The 16,907-nt window shown below is 48.0% G+C and overlaps 1 protein-coding gene across 1 annotated transcript in view; it reads right to left on the bottom strand.

Moving 5' to 3' along the window:
- The window catches only part of tbc1d22a (TBC1 domain family, member 22a), a 76,962-nt gene extending 70,626 nt beyond the window's left edge, over window positions 1-6,336 (bottom strand). Inside the window, exon 1 of the mRNA XM_077004773.1 lies at window positions 6,217-6,336. Coding sequence (XP_076860888.1) covers window positions 6,217-6,321 — 105 coding nt within the window. The 5' untranslated portion in view covers window positions 6,322-6,336. The remainder of the gene's footprint in view (window positions 1-6,216) is intronic.
- Window positions 6,337-16,907: the final 10,571 nt, after the last annotated feature.

Genomic DNA, 16,907 nt, shown 5'->3' with positions numbered 1-16,907 from the left:
CGGCGGCTGTGAGGACCAGTAAAGTCAATGAAGCACTTCGGCGAGGGGACTGTTTTCTGACTTGGAGGGAAAATATTTCTGGTGGGAAAAGAAAATGAAACACTTGCTATCAGATGAACAGATGAACTTTCCATAATGTATAAGCTAATAAGTAAGACTTTAGACGGGGATCAGTGATACATTTACATCAGGCTATTGTTAGAAACGCTAAATTAAAATGTCAATCAGATCGTCAGTGCTCACTTGAAGCGTGTTGGAAGGGTAAATCCATGAGGCGCACCCACACACACACACAACCACACACACACGCCCCTTATGCTTCAGCATACTGCCTTCGCATTCTTACAATCAACATTCAGAGCCCTCAGTCCAACAGATGGTGACTTGTACAACAGATGACTACATGTAGCCACCACCTTTAAAAATAAATAAACAAATTCCAACCCTGATTTTATTTATTTATTTATTTTGTATTAAATTAAAAAAAAAGCAATCAACAACTTACTGGTGAACGTAAAACACATGCGTACGCGCATGCACACAGAGCACACGTAGCACGCGCACGCACGTATATGCGCCACGTAGACAGAATAAAGCGGGTCTCCGCTTCCCTGCTGCCCGGGTATTGCGGGGGGGGGGGGGGGGGGGGGTCCCGCCCAGGTGCGAGGCCGCGCGCACAACAGGCGGGTAATAAATGTGGCGTGTCTACGGCGAGACAGAGCGAGGACGCAGCGCGCATTTCCCATCAGGCCCGGCGGGCGCCAGGAGGCTCGGGCGGGCGGCGGGAAGCGTTCGTGCCCGGACGGCGTCCGCGCGTACGGCTCCTCTCACAGCTGCTCCTGGCCCACGGGCCATTAGTCAAAGGCGTCAGCGCCATATTAGCGAAATGGAAAACAGTATTTAATCACCTGCACAGGACTGTCCCTTTATTTATTAAAGAGCGGCAGGCGCGGGGGCCCGGAGGCTGGGTGGGAGAGGGTGAGGACCAGATGAAGCTCACGCCACGGTAAAATAACCGGGGAAGTCATCTGTGAACCACGCGCCCACGGAGCACTACATCACACACGGTCGTTTTTTTTTCCGTTTGAAGCATTACTCGGTAACTTGGTCCATTTGTATACAAATTTGTATACTTGTTTAGAAGGGTCGCGTGCTTTAAATAAATAGCTTTGCTGCTTCGGTGAAATAAAAAGGGTATTAAAGCTAGGGTTATTTCGCGAAACGTCCCCCCCCTGGTTCCAATAAGGATTCGCAAGCCAGAGTCTGGCGTGTTTCTTGATCCCGTCAGAGCGTGTCAAAAAGGGAGTGAGCTGGGTGAAATCTGGCGAGCGAGTTTGCTCCGACTTTAGCAGCAGCCAAGTTCAGTCTGCTCTTCTCCGAAGGTCTCCGTCAACTCAGATGCACCGGCAGGCTGGTGTGTGTGTGTGTGTGTGTGTGTGTGTGTGTGTGAATTGCTCATTTCAGAGAGGCTCTGCTGTTCAGGTCTGCACTCCTCCCTCACCACTCCAAAGCTTTGATCTCATTGCTGCATTGCCACTCAAACGTGGACTTGAATTTGGGGGTCTGGATCGTCGCATTGCGACTCAATTATGCTTCACCTTCACCACGTGGACAGATGACCAGACCGTGTCCTTAAGAGTGTTGCGGTGCTGAGCAGAAATCACGGTTCTTTCAGTAATGGCAAGTCATCAAAGGCTTGAGGCAAAGTATTCCCGTACAATCACGTGACTACTACCTGTATGGTGGGATGGTACATAGGGTGGGTCTGTGTTCTTACTTTACATTTCTACTGACATACTGAGACAGCTAGCCAGCCTGCTAGACAGATAGGCAGATGTACTGATGTTTATCATCTGCCTCTGGGGGGAAAGAAATATATATATATATATATATATATATATATATATATATATATATATATATATATATATACACTACTCAAAAAGTTAGGTATATTTGGCTTTTGGGTGAAATTTCAAGATGAACCTAAAAATACGCTCTAACCTTCACAAGTGAACTTAAAGTGACCTTCTGTAAATTTTTGAACGCACATGTCCAGTTGTGTTGTGCAGCTATTTTTGCTTTCCAACAAGGAGATTAATGGCAAAATTCACACCAGGTGTTTGATTTATGAATCAGAACTGGTATTTAAACAGCCCTCCTGCTGATGCTGTTCACATTTTGACATCACGAGACCAAGACATGAGAGATGTTCTCAGACGGAAGTGGCCCCTGAGTGTCACAGAGTGTCATCAGCAGGTTTCAACAGAGATAGAGAGACTGGAAGAGTCACAGAAAGGCACAGAAGAGGACGACCTTTGGCCACGTCCCACACTGACGACCGCTTCACTGTGAACGGTGCCCCTGCGGAACCGAATGACGAACGCCACACAACTCCAGGCGCGTTTAAGGTCGGGGAGAGGCAGCCAAGTGTCGTGTCGGACCGTTCGAAACTGTCCACGCGCTAGGTGACCCGCAAGGGTACCTGATGACCCCACCAGGAACAGGTGTCATCGTCTCGCATGGGCCAGTGAACATACACAGGACGAAGGGACCTGTGCTGTTTCACTGATGAAAGTCAGTTCAAGCTGAGCAGAAATGATGGCCACCCAAGATGTTGGAGATGTCAAGGAGAGTGCTATGCATCAGCCACTGTTGTCACAAGACAAGCCTTTGGTGGTGGCGATGGTGGTGGTGTTAATAGTGTGGGCAGGTGTGTCTAGTCAATACAGGTCTTGTACTTTGTGACAAGCTCGTACTACTTGAATAACATCATTAATCCAGTCATTGTGCATGAACAACACAGACCTACTTTCATCTTCATGGACAACAATGTTCCAGCTCATCAAGGTCGTATCATTAGGCTGCTGGAGACTGTGGTACCTCAAATTGAGCGGCCTGAACTTCCTCAAGACCTCAAGGCCATAGAAGTCTTATGGAGTCAGCCGGGTTGCCATGTAGAGGGTTGTAACACATTTTTTGTTGGGGTATAGCCACCACTGTTGGCTTTGGTGTCAAATTGTTTGAGATGAATCAATCACCAATCACCCAGCATGCTTCTACTATTGTTTATAGATGTAGGCTTGCTTTTGTTGTCCTTGTTTAATCTGACTGGTATTTATTGTGCTGTTGTCATTGTGGTTTACCAGGACTTGAAAAACAGCACAGAACCAAATTACGAACTACTGAAGTCAATCCCTAAACAAGGTGTAAAAACTCAATTTTAAAAATGCTACAAGTCAATGACTTTGCAACTCTGGACACGTCCTTAACCTAATACATCGAGAGGACTGTAATCTGCGGAAGCCCGCGGATGTCTGGTGAATTTTGAGGAGAGGAGAATGTGGAAAGAGTGAGGTTTTCTTCCCGCTCTGCAGGTAATGGCTTTATTTTTGCATAACGAAAGAGAGAGAGATCCCCTCCGCAGTCAAGGTTAATGGAACGGTTATGACGGGTCAGCTGCGGCGGGGAAGTGTAACTTCATCAGTCTTTTATTAGTTTCCAACTGTCTTGTACTAAACAACCAAGCCAGCAGCTGCTCTGATCCAACACTGACCCGATAAGAGCCTACAGAACCATGAGTGATTCGCATTGCCAACACTAATCTCTCAGCAAAACTCTGCCAACTACTAAATGCTGAACTACAGTAAACAGCCCGTCCCATCACAACAACCCCCCCCCCCCCCCCAAAAACCCCCCTCTTCTGTGTTCCTTGCCCCTTCTGAAAATAGGCTTAAGGAATCAATTTCGGGAGTAAATGAAATCTTTATTTTCGAGCTGAACTGACAAAACAAAAATGATTTCTACTTAGGGGAGCGTATTGAGCAGGTTCCTGCGGGAGAGGGCGGGCGGGGGGGGGGGGGGGGGGGGGGTATAGCTGTTTGTGTTCAGTCAGCAGGATGGGGAGAATTGATTGTGCATTAAAAGAGCTGTTCAAACGGTGACGCCAACCTCAGCCAGCGTCACCTCGCCCGGCCCCTTACACCAACCATCGCTCTTGTTTAAAGGACGATTTCCTGGTGTTTGAATTTGCTCCTTATACACACACACACACACAACACACACACACACACACACACACACACGCACCCGTGCTCGCACACACACACAGTCCCCCACCCCCTACAGGTGGGGACATATAAATGAAGTCACATCATAAATGAACCGCACACTTTACCAAAGGTTCAATAGCTGCGATCGATGGGATTTGATTGAGTGGGACTACAGCCTTGGGTTCGAGTCAAAAATGACAGATGAGCTAGCCATAGGCAAATGAAGGTCAGACAGGTGAATTGGATGCCTGTGCGTGTGTGTGTGTGCGTGTGTGTGTGTCCACACACTGGCACGAGGGGAGGGCCAGAATATCAAATCTCGGCTTGGCTGTAGCTGCGAGCTGGCACCCCATCCATCAGCGGGCCCCACCGCAGCGTGGCGCGGGGCACGGTGGCAGCCCCACGCTCTGCCCTGGGAAAGCCCGTTGGCATGAACCCGGCTCCTCGCGCTGCCTTCATCCAGTTAGTGCTGTCCTGCGGGAGCCTTTTACACCAATTACAGCCCAGCCACCCTACAGGAACCGGCCTGGCCCCCTCCCCCTCCCCCCACACTAATATTTGTTTCTGTATTTCCTTGAGAGGTATGCGGCAAGAAGACCATATGATCCATGTTTCCAACCTGAGCAGAGCTGTAACCACTGACCACGTCCGGCCCATGTGACATGGCTCATTGCAGCCTCTTGGTTAACATAGTCAGAGAGAGGAAAACTGACTTTTAGCTCAGATGTTCAAGGACAAAGCAGCAACGTCACAGAAAAGTTCTGAAGAGCCGTAACGCTATGTGGGGGTAACACCCCACGCTACTACTGCTTGTACACCCCACACTACTCCACCCCACGCTACTCCTGCTGTTACACCCCACACTACTCCTGCTGTTACACCCCACACTACTCCTGCTGTTACACCCCACACTACTCCTGCTGTTACAACCCCACGCTACTCCACCCCACGCTACTCCTGCTGTTACACCCCACACTACTCCACCCCACACTACTCCTGCTGTTACACCCCACGCTACTCCTGCTGTTACACCCCACGCTACTCCTGCTGTTACACCCCACGCTACTCCACCCCATACTACTCCACCCCACGCTACTCCTGCTCTTACACCCCACGCTACTCCTGCTGTCACACCCCACACTACTCCACCCCACGCTAACTCCACCCCACGCTACTGCTGCTGTTACACCCCACGCTACTGCTGCCGTTTACACCCCACGCTACTCCTGCCGTTACACCCCACGCTACTCCTGCCGTTACACCCCACGCTACTCCTGCCGTTACACCCCACGCTACTCCTGCCGTTACACCCCCACGCTACTCCTGCCGTTACACCCCCACGCTACTCCTGCCGTTACACCCCCACGCTACTGCTGCCGTTACACCCCCACGCTACTCCTGCCGTTACACCCCACGCTACTCCTGCCGTTACACCCCACGCTACTCCTGCTGATTACACCCCACGCTACTCCTGCTGTTACACCCCACGCTACTCCTGCTGTTACACCCCACGCTACTCCTGCTGTTACACCCCACGCTACTGCTGCTGTTACACCCCACGCTACTGCTGCTGTTACACCCCACGCTACTGCTGCTGTTACACCCCACGCTACTCCTGCTGTTACACCCCACGCTACTCCTGCTGTTACACCCACGCTACTCCTGCTGTTACACCCACGCTACTGCTGCTGTTACACCCCACGCTACTCTGCTGTTACACCCCACGCTACTGCTGCTGTTACACCCCACGCTACTGCTGCTGTTACACCCCACGCTACTCCTGCTGTTACACCCCACGCTACTCCTGCTGTTACACCCCACGCTACTGCTGCTGTTACACCCCACGCTACTCCTGCTGTTACACCCCACGCTACTCCTGCTGTTCCACTCATTCAAATACCACAGACACCGGGACCTGAGCAGATCACTGGCCACACCTAAGAGTGTGGAACCAAGGCGAGGGCCCGGCCCGGCCGGCAGTAATGCGTGAACGCTCCTCAGCCGGGCTGAACGCCAAGCCGACTTGTGACGTGTCGATGTGAAGACAGAACTCTGGACCCAACCTGTGCATGTAGCATGCAGCAGATGCCAGCAGTCTCGTCCTGATGGAGGGATTGAGTGGAAGGGGAGAGGAGCGCTGGAAACTGTGAACTGGTCTACTTACTGACAGAAGCTTCCACGTGATGGGACGCACTTGACGGGGGATCCCAGACCAGCTCAACTTCCGAAGCTCCTCTGCACAGAAGAGGGAGGACAGACACAAACACATGTGACGACATAGAACCCAAGATCAAGGTCGAAGGTCAGGGTGGCATGCACATTTATGGACCCTTTCAGAAGAGAGTCCTCTAAATCTGAACCAAAAAATGGACTCAATCACTAACTTTGAACAACTTAAGAACCATTCTAATCTTTCCACATTTTTTCACATCTCTATATATATGTTTATATTAAGGGGTAAAAGTGACAGATTGGAGTGGGTTTTCTATTTTGGCATTTATTTTTACACATACATGCTCTTATGTCACTCTGTATCTTCAGTAAGTCTAAAACTCACAACATACATTTTGCAGTGTTGAGAGACTGAAATATTTGAAATCCAAAACCAGAATGTTTAAACTAGCAGACGAAGCCTTCACAGCAGTCTATTATACACTGAAACCAGGCTTAAAGTCAGTCAACTTAAATATACTTTCCAATCATGAAGAATATTTTCAGCAATTATAAGCAAAGGACTTTTCAAATATATGTCATTAACGGCATTTTGCCTGTACTTATACAATCAGCCCCGTCGACAGGGGGGGACAACCGGGTCTGTTGTCCCGGGCCCCATGGCCAGGGGGGCCCATCAAAGCGCCCAGCAATTTATTTTTTATTTAAAGTCTACAATTTTAAATAATCTTAAAATCTTTAATTAATATAAAATTCTGTACTCAAAATGAGCTCAATGGCTAAATATATATGTTTTTAAACCTATCTGCATATTTTCCATTAAGTGCATACACCCCCGCCTCCCACTGAAAAATGGTTTGATCCAGCACCGACCGTAGCCAGCTGGTACCCGCCCAACAACGGGAAATACAGTGGTGGATAGTTAAAGTAAACAGAAATCTGGAGCGCAGAAAAGAAAGGAAAAATATTTTACCTGACGAATTTTAATGTTGCATTGTGTTCCAGGTTTGAAAAGTGCTAAAGTAGGCTAAAGTACTTGAAAATACTTGAAACTGTAACTACTTCGTTTCACAACAAATATCTATCTGACTGAACAGTTCTCTTGTATTTAGGGTTGCCACCTAGGTCTGACAAAAAACAAGGACACACTGTCATACGCGAACGTAAAATGTTACCGGGGGTGTAAAATGGACACAGCGAGAAAAAAAGACGGATTTAAAGTGTGCAGAAACATTCTAAACAGTCGTTTAAACTAACCTAGTGAAAACCGGGACATTAAAACAGCGACGTAAAACCGGGACAGGTGGCAACCCTACTTGTATTACGTTAACAAATACGAGCCTCTTGTAATTCCAGGACTAAACATGAGAGAACGTGAAGACGTTAAGATTGGGCGTTTTGAAAATGAACAACCATTAAATAATGTGATTAAAAAAGCGAATCATTTCGAGTATATGTATATAATATTTAACTTATTTAAGTTTAACGTGTCGTGAAATATTGAAATGGACCTTGAAAGTGATGTACAAGTGCTTGAATTCAACCTTATAAAAGTGTATGAACCCTGCAAACATGATTGTTCATTGCGCTGAAGCGCGGCGTAGTGCGCGAAGTTACAAAATTCCAGAGGTGCACGACCTCGCGAATCGACAGCGCGTGAGGCCCTCATTTTCATGTCATTCATGTAATTTCGCCGCGCGGACCCTCGCGACGCGTCAAGTATAAACCAGTAAGCTGTCAGAAACAGCTTTGATGTGTGGCTATATATATACTATAAGACCTAACATAAGGATTGTCTGCTACAGAGGAAATTCCAATGACGTAAGCGGGGGGGGGGGGGGCACATGAAACTTTCTTGTCCCGGGCCCAGCAAGACTGTCAACGGGCCTGTATACAATTACAATATTTTATCAAAAAAAGTACAGCAGAGATACATTCTACCCACACAGAGGAGAAAACACAAAAGTGCCCATGTGTTTCTAGTGCACCACCTGTTAAAGGACACGTAGAACAGCTGAAGACAGTGTCTGACCCCCCCCCATCTTCCCCGCAACCCCGTCTAAATCACGTGCAGACTATATATACCCTGTTTTGAGACACATTGAACACGATACTGTGAATTAACTTAATGCTTAATGACTGAATTAAAAGGTGATATAGCACCAATAATTAAGGACAATATAGCTATTAATTACATTAACATCAAGAGAAAAATCCACTCCGTTGTAATAGCAAGAGAACCGTACATAAAAGTAATTTCTTCAGATGGTCAATCTTCACTTGGGGGACGGCCGACAGGGAGAAACGTGCAAAGCCGGGATTTAGGGCTACAATGCAAATACAGGTTGTGGAAAACGCAAACAGGGTCTCCATTCACGCCTCATTCATTATTGCCAGTGGCAATTATTTGCAGTGGCAGCCAAAGGTCGAAACTATTAACAGTCTGTCTGCTCCGCCCAAAAAAGCCACGCAGACCCGGCCGCGGCCGCATCGCTTGTGTTTGTTTATTGCCAGCGTCTCGCTCGTGCCACGACAGCGAGACAACTCATTTGGACTCAAATAAAGGAGCGGAGACAAACAGTTCTCCTTTGTTTACAAAAAAATATAATATGCATTTCTGACTTCATTTTCGTGCCTGCTATTCAGCACAAGCTCTGCGAGGATTGGTAGGTGAGCACGGCACCTCGTTTAGATGCAGAGCACTTTACACTCCGAGCCATAACCAGACTCCAGGATTCTGTATCAATAACACAAAAAATATTTTGTATGTTGAAATTTGACTGCACTCTGCATTGGCTGAAGAATGGGACAGAGGATTCATTAGCCAACAGCATATGTATTCAAGTTAGAGATGGCAACCGATCAGATCTCACATATTGGAATCAGACTGATATCAAAAAAGCCATTTTAAAGGAAACCGATCCGACACCATCAGACATCCAGCCTAGAAACAGGCCAGCGGGTCTCTGCAGCAACCCGGCACACGTGAGGACGGTCACGTGAGATTTCCATTGCTGTGATTCTGATAGCCCAACGTGGGGAACAGGTTACCTGCCTTCAAGCGACAGGATTTAAATGAGACCAAAAAAAGGGTGAGCACGGTTGGCTGCTATGTCCCAGACCCACGGTCATTTATTAATTCTTAAAAATAAAAAACGATGACATTTCTAGTTTGGCCATGAAGTAAAGGAAATTCAGCACTGGAAAACTGACAGGTGCAGAGAGGAAAAAGAATAACCAAACTCATAGTGAAGGGGGGAGGCTACTGCTCACTCAGACTGGGGGGAATGAAACTTTTCTAATGAAACCTACACTACTGACCAAACTAATCACACTCGCCTTCTCTAAATTCATCAAGTTACTCTATGGCTTCAGTATATCCAAACTGGAAAAGTGGGGGACAGTTTTAGGAGAAAAGCTAAATGCAACCAATTGTCCTGTTGTATCTTGGCTACAAAAATAAGTGAAGTGAGTGAAGCAGAACTAGAGTGAAGCAGAGTGAAGCAGGGCTCAGGTGAAGCAGAGTGAAGCAAAGTGAAGCAGAGCTCGAGTGAAGCAGAGTGAAGCAAAGTGAAGCAGAGCTCGAGTGAAGCAGAGTGAAGCAAAGTGAAGCAGAGCTCAGGTGAAGCAGAGTGAAGCAGGGCTCAGGTGAAGCAGAGTGAAGCAAAGTGAAGCAGAGCTCGAGTGAAGCAGAACTTGAGTGAAGCAGTGAAGCAGAGTGAAGCAGGGCTCGAGTGAAGCAGGGCTCGAGTGAAGCAGAGTGAAGCAGGGCTTGAGTGAAGCAGGGCTCGAGTGAAGCAGAGTGAAGCAGGGCTTGAGTGAAGCAGGGCTCGAGTGAAGCAGAGAGGAGCAGGGCTTGAGTGAAGCAGGGGTGAAGCAGGGCTTGAGTGAAGCAGGGTGAAGCAGAGCTTGAATGAAGCAGAACTCGAGTGAAGCAGGGTGAAGCAGAACTCAGGTGAAGCAGGGTGAAGCAGGGCTCAAGTGAAGCAGGGTGAAGCAGGGTGAAGCAGGTCTCGAGTGAAGCAGGGCTCAGGTGAAGCAGAGTGAAGCAGGGCTTGAGTGAAGCAGGGCTCGAGTGAAGCAGAGTGAAGCAGAACTCAGGTGAAGCAGGGTGAAGCAGGGCTCGAGTTAAGCAGGTCTCAAGTGAAGCAGGGTGAAGCAGGGCTCAGGTGAATGCAGAGTGAAGAGAGCCTCACAGTGCTGGTGATCTCACTCAGTCTCTTAGTGGGTTTGGTGTGTAGCGGAATAGAACAGTATCTTTCACTGAGAAGATGTCAAATTGGCAATAATTATAAGGTGATGTGAAATTACAGCTGCATTCAGCAATGAGAAAAATGCAGACAAACTGTAGTCTAAGTTCAAGGAGTGGAATGTAAGGATGATCCTTATGAGTGAGTGAGTGAGTGAGTATGTTATAGCTGAGAACAAGAAGGTAAATATAATTTCACTAAAAAAGACACTGACTTTAAGGCACAGGAAGGACAAAAACACTAGTCTTTTTGAAGGCATAAATGTTTTCAGAAGCTTTATCATTTAAATTTAATTTATTTTAATTGTATTTATGTCATATGCATACCATCTGTTAAATAGCATATATAATACATCTCCCCCAAAACAATACACAACCAAATTACAGCTCCACAGTGGTTTTTAATGAAAAAATATCAGATAGTTATCAATACAGGATACTGATCTAATCAAGCTGAACAATATGGTACAATGCTACTCTGAATCACATAACTAGAAGGGTTTTTGCAAATGTCATATAACTGATGGAGTGAAAAGCAACAGATTTGAGCAGATCATATATGTATTGCAGATGTTTAGGAACTATAATGAGTCTTGAGGAGCCAGAAATGCTTGGGTACAGTTAGCAACCCCTGGACCCAAACCACAGTACCACCACCACCGCAGTCTAATCTGAATAAAAGGTGAATCATTTAGAAACACATCATCAACTCCACACTGACCCCGTCTACACGACGGATAAGAAATCATTTATAAAGCAGCCACTTCACATGAAATGTATTGCTATTGTCATTTCTGATGCATTAAAACAAGCATTTTGAAACAAAGTTGTTTTCCCTGAAGAAACGCTGAAATGGCATAATGAATGTGCCTTGCGTACTGATCCACGCTTCACGTTTACACGTCTGCTGAAGACGGAGAGAACGATGGTGGTGTCAAACGTCCTGAAGGCGTAATCCATTTCTCTCATTACAAGCTCTTCAGGTTTTGTGGCGCTACGAGCCCTAATCGCCTCTCGCCGCACCGTTCCCGTGTGACCACGGAGACGGCCCGAATGAAAGCGGCCGCCATCTACAAAGCAGGTGGTTTATACAGAAGATCTGTATCTGGAAGCATCTGTTCAGGGTCTGCGCCGAGGTCCGCTTGGCTAAAGGAACGTGATGACAACAGTTGCGGTGTGGCGCGGTAAGCTAACGATCTCCCTTCGCTGCCAGGAGAGAAACAAAAAGACGATCGGCGGGACGACGGTCCGAACAACGCTGGGTCCGACCGCGTGCGCAGCTGTGAGCGATTTGAAGGCGCTTGTTCCTGGCCTAATGAGTACGTCCCCGGTGAAACGACCCCGACGTGGTGGAGGTGTCAGGCCTCGACACCGAGCTCTCCTCTTAGAAGAAGAGGAACCCGGCGACGGCGGTCTCACCGGGCGTCCTTTTCGTCCACTCGCCGTGACAGCCGGCGGGTGAACCGACACGGCGACGGGCACCTTTAACGAGCGATATGGCGGTGGCGGAACTTCGGGAGGAAGGAGCTCGATTCATTAAACGCAGAGCAGCTCAGGGGTGCCTCTCCTCCACTCGCACCTTTGAGCCCTCATTTGCGCTGTCAGCCGCAGAAATTAGCCAATGAATCTTCTGCCCTGGCGCTTAATTAAACTATCTGTTATATCGCCTCCACGTGGCATTAATCTCGCTGTGGGGGAGGGCGGCACGGAAAACGCGCACGTTTGCTCTCCGTCTCCCGCGTGCCTTCGTCTCACCCCCCCTGGGGACAGCGACCTCAAGACCGGCCTCGCCTGCCCGGATGAACGGATGGTCGGCGGCATCTGAAGCAGGAGCATCTGGCCGCCAGCGATGGCCCACGCCCGCCTGCCCGGGGATGTGCCCACTAAGGGGGGAGTGCCCACCACATGCTCCGTGTTGTCTCTTCTTCTCCAGAGACAAGCAACACAGGCTTTTTTTAAAACTGCTGTTGGGAAAGTATTCAAGTGCACGTTTGTGTTCGTTCAAATCAGACATACGTAAGTCCGTTTGGGGGAATTTGTTTCTCGTAACTATCACAGCTTAAATTACCATATATTACGTGAGGTCAAAATTACAGTCCCTGAAAGCACACATACCATACCCACAACATGAAACGGAGCCTGTTTTTTTATAAAAACGGAGTTGTTTTTTTATAATAAAAAAAAAGAAAAAAAATGAAATCATAATAAAAACATGTGGGTGGTACCAAAGTACTGTATTTTGCACAGGTTCTCAAACACTGCGCTAGTACAGTTGTTCTTATTTCCAGGAATACATGACGCTCCCACGTATGAATAGTCTCTCAGACCAGAAATAAGTCAGTGCACTTTTGGTACCTATTGTGCACAAAAGAATACTGACAGATGAAAATACAGGGAGATTGGTGCAGGGGGGTAATAACACCTGTTATTAGCCCACTTGGGAAGGTGCTGCACCCGTTACATCTCACACCAACTTGTACGTTAGAGGTCCTGTACTTGACATATGAAGCCCCAAAAGGCAACGTGAATTCAGTGTGGAGCTTCATGTATTCTTTATGAAGGGCGGTTTGCTGGGGGGGAATAGCCTCCGCGTCTGCACTGGCATTACGTATTAGCCGTGGAGAGGTGCTACGTGTTCACGCCGTTCCTCTTCAGGGTGACTGAACTACTGGGGCTTGTCTGAGTGGAACCGGGCTGGCTGGGCAGGAGAGAGCGACTCTCTCCGGGTCCCTGGGAAACCGAGCGCGACTACAAAAGGCCTGAAATCTCGCCATCTCCACGCGACTCCCGAGACGACGTCGATGCTGAGAACATTGGAGATAAAAATCCAGAACGAGACGCGTTGTCTGATCCGAGACTCTGGAGGAACGGCGGGGGAGAGATGGAACAGGGGGCAGGACAGAGAGAGAGAGAGAGAGAATGAGAGAGAGAGAGAGAGAGAGGAGTAAAAGACAGACCTCATTTGTCAGGAGAAGGGAGAGCTGTCAATCAAAGGCACTGTAGTGCAGCCACGCTTCATCTGGAGAAGAAACAGTTGGCAGGCCAGAGCCGTTCAGTATTCAGACGCTACTGAACTGCTAGAGTGAACTGAGGCGACTAGCCGATTCAGAGAGGACAGGGAAAAAAAATACATCAATAAGCCAACAGGCAATCCCATCTGTTAGCATAGCAAAAGCAAATGGGACATTCGGGGACAGACTCTGTTTTGTGCTCATAAAATAAACACATGGACCCAAACGGACTCCATAACCACAAAGTAATGTTTAAATGCCAGACGACCAGTCAGCACTTCAATAACGCACTGCTCTGTTAGGTCACACCGCCAAGCACGGGTTGCTGTGGAATGTAGATCCATGTGAAAATAGCCAAGCGGCACAGAACCCATCTCAAAGCAAACCGATCCCATCCTGATAGTCCGCTACGGCCTTTCTGCTTCTGTTCCGACCCTAGTGAAACGCTGTAGTCAATTCAAATAAAGGGCTTGGTGATACTCGGCACATGCGGAAATTAATAGGAGTCTTGTAAAAAAAAAAGTAAAAAAAAAAAAAAAAAAAAGACGCTTCTCTGTACTAGCTGATCTGGAGGATGAAATATAGTCCAGGTGGCTGGGGAGAATACGGCGTGACCCTGTCACCCCTCCCGGCTCACACAGACTAACTGCCCTGCCTCCTATAATTGACTGCATTATAAATTCGCCTACCTTTTCACACGGTTTGCGTCATTATCCGAATACAACAGTCAAAGCCAGGTGACACAATTTCGCACAACTAATGTATGGGTGTGTGGATGTGTTATAAACTTAGCTCTGAAGAAACTTTCCCTGCTCTTAGGGCCCAGAGGAAGGCAGCTGTAGAGTTAAATTTCTAACCAGAATAAATGTCAGAGCTTTTTGTGATGAAATTCCGAGTGTTTCTGTAGTGGCTTAAGTGCTTCTGTGCCGCCGTCGCTAAGAGATCACGGCATATACGAAACGGCATCTGACCGTCGTTCAGAGCAGATTCCTGCAGGCACAACCACAGTTCACCACATTCATTTGGAAGTGTCTCGGTAACTGGGCCATGAATACAGTTCATAACGAACAAGTCTAGTACAAGACATTTTGCTAAAGGCATGTAGACATGTAGAAAAAAAGATACAAGGGTGGGATTTAGGGGCCTGAACAGCGTTATAAGATTGTAAAAGATGAACGAAAATCAGAATTTTTCCAGTCTGTTGAAAGAGTAAAAAAGAAAAACCAAACCACCCACTCCTTGTCAAACTCTTAAAAATATGACAAAAAGAAAAGGCAGAGTTACTGAAACAGACATTGTGCAATTCAGATAAGAGCGTTTGTAAACGCCAACTCGGGACGCACCATTTGGCTACGGTGGGCAGTTTTCCTGTTGCTAAAGTTTGCCTCCATCATTAGGGACGTGATTCTCGTTTCTACGGAGTTCTTCACTGCTCAAACGGACGTGTAAAGAAAACTCGGATTTAGATGAAATACGTGTGCGATTTAATATTCTATTTCCTTTGACATCATAGATAGTTCATGAAAAAATAAAGAAGAAAATGATGTTTTCGTCGTTGTTGATATAAACCAGCCAGAAGGGCAGTTCTAGTAGAGCAGGGTCTTAACACAGAGCCTCAGCCTGTGTCATATTCTACTCTGCATCATAATAACAGCGGACAAAGAGGACAAACACTTAAAGTGGCTTTCAAGATCGGCGTATTAAACGCTGTAGCTGTGTGTCCCGGCGTCCTTAGGGACAAGGAACGGGCGACTCTCCGCCTGTAGGCTCGTGCCCCGCACAGCGCGGGAGACGGAGTAATTTGGCACACCGGGGCCAACCCGCCGGTCTCATGCATATGCGATTCCATTAATCTCCGGACGGCTCCAGCCACGGCAAAGAGCCACGCGGCGGCCGTCTGGGGGGTCTGGGGCGGCTTCCGCAGGCCACTCTCGTGGAACCAACCTCCCTGCCCCGGGAGTTACGCTGCACCTGCACTGCGACAGACAGACAGGCAGACAGACAGGCAGACAGACAGGCAGCAGGCTTTATCGCCCGTTTGTGGATATATGACTTGGGCCTCGTGAGGGCAAAGAGTAATCGTCGCACACAAAACACCGGCAACGACGACGACAACGACGAAAGCATGAAAACGTAACGATCGATTATAACAAACTTTCACATCGTGGTTTTGAGAAAGCGGGGGAACAAAGGCTTCTTGTCGAGGATGTCTGGTCCTGGTGAGCGGTAGACAGTGGGTCTGGTCCTGGTGAGCGGTAGACAGTGGGTCTCGTCCTGGTGAGCGGTAGACAGTGGGTCTGGTCCTGGTGAGCGGTAGACAGTAGATCTGGTCCTGGTGAGCGGTAGACAGTGGGTCTGGGCTCTTTCCAGGAGACATGCTGATGTCTCCACACAAAACAAAGGATCTCTCACAACTGCTGCCTCCACGTTCCTTCAGATGTGGCCCAATCGCATCAAATTTAATCAGGCCTTCTTTCACCCTGCCTCTGTCTATTAACACCACCGTGGCGGGCGTGTTGAGCCCATAAAACACCAAGTTGTGGTGTAGCAGGATAGTGAGAAGAGCATCAGAGGCAGCGGGAGAATGACTGGAGCAAAGCCATGAGAGAGAGAGAGAGAGAGCAGAGCAGGAAACTAAAAGAATGAGCAAGTGAGAAAATGAAGGCTGTTATGGGGTGGAGGGGGGGGGGGGGGGGGGGGGGGGGGGGGTTGGTGCGGCTATCACAACCCCCAGCAGAGGACACTGCATCGCCATGGCAACGGCCGACACCACGGCGAAGTAATTGCTTCATGCGATTCTGAATCACACTCCCTCGAAGTACGGAAAAAAAAAAAAACGGGGGGCGAACGCTGACCTTCCGCCTGGATCTGGCTCCGAACCGGAGCGGCGCCGTGCGACACCGCCACGCCGCGCTCTCATTAAAACCAGCGCAAGGGCAGAGCACCAAAACAACAAAGACGGGCCTGCTGTCGGGAACAGGTCAGACGCCTCGGCACCGTGAGCTACCCAGACTACACCGCCGGGCCCCTGGTCCTGGAGCCGGGCCACGTATGACAAACAGCCTTTTCCTCTGTGCGCGCCTGTGAACATTTCAGAAAGGTCATGGAGTATCAGATTAAAGGCTGATAAAACCCACACACACACACAAAATATAGCGAATCTATGACCGATGACTCAACAATACAAAGCCAAGTCAAGAGGCTGACTGAGATTTTAATCTGTGCGAGCTCCATCCTGGTGTTTTGCAGTCCTTTTAAAAATAAAATCTAATAAAGTAAAACATCACTGAAGTTAGACAGCCATTTTTAAAAAATGAGAACACCGATATAAATCAATCCTCCATAGTCTTATTTAAAAGTGCCATTAAATTATAATTTATTCATAACACTAATTTATTCATAGAAAGTCCAACAAAGTCTTCT

This window comes from Brachyhypopomus gauderio, chromosome 5, assembly GCF_052324685.1.
Source record: "Brachyhypopomus gauderio isolate BG-103 chromosome 5, BGAUD_0.2, whole genome shotgun sequence".
Lineage (NCBI taxonomy): Eukaryota > Metazoa > Chordata > Actinopteri > Gymnotiformes > Hypopomidae > Brachyhypopomus > Brachyhypopomus gauderio.
Note: the sequence above shows the minus strand (reverse complement) of the source record. Positions and strands in the feature narration are given on the sequence as shown.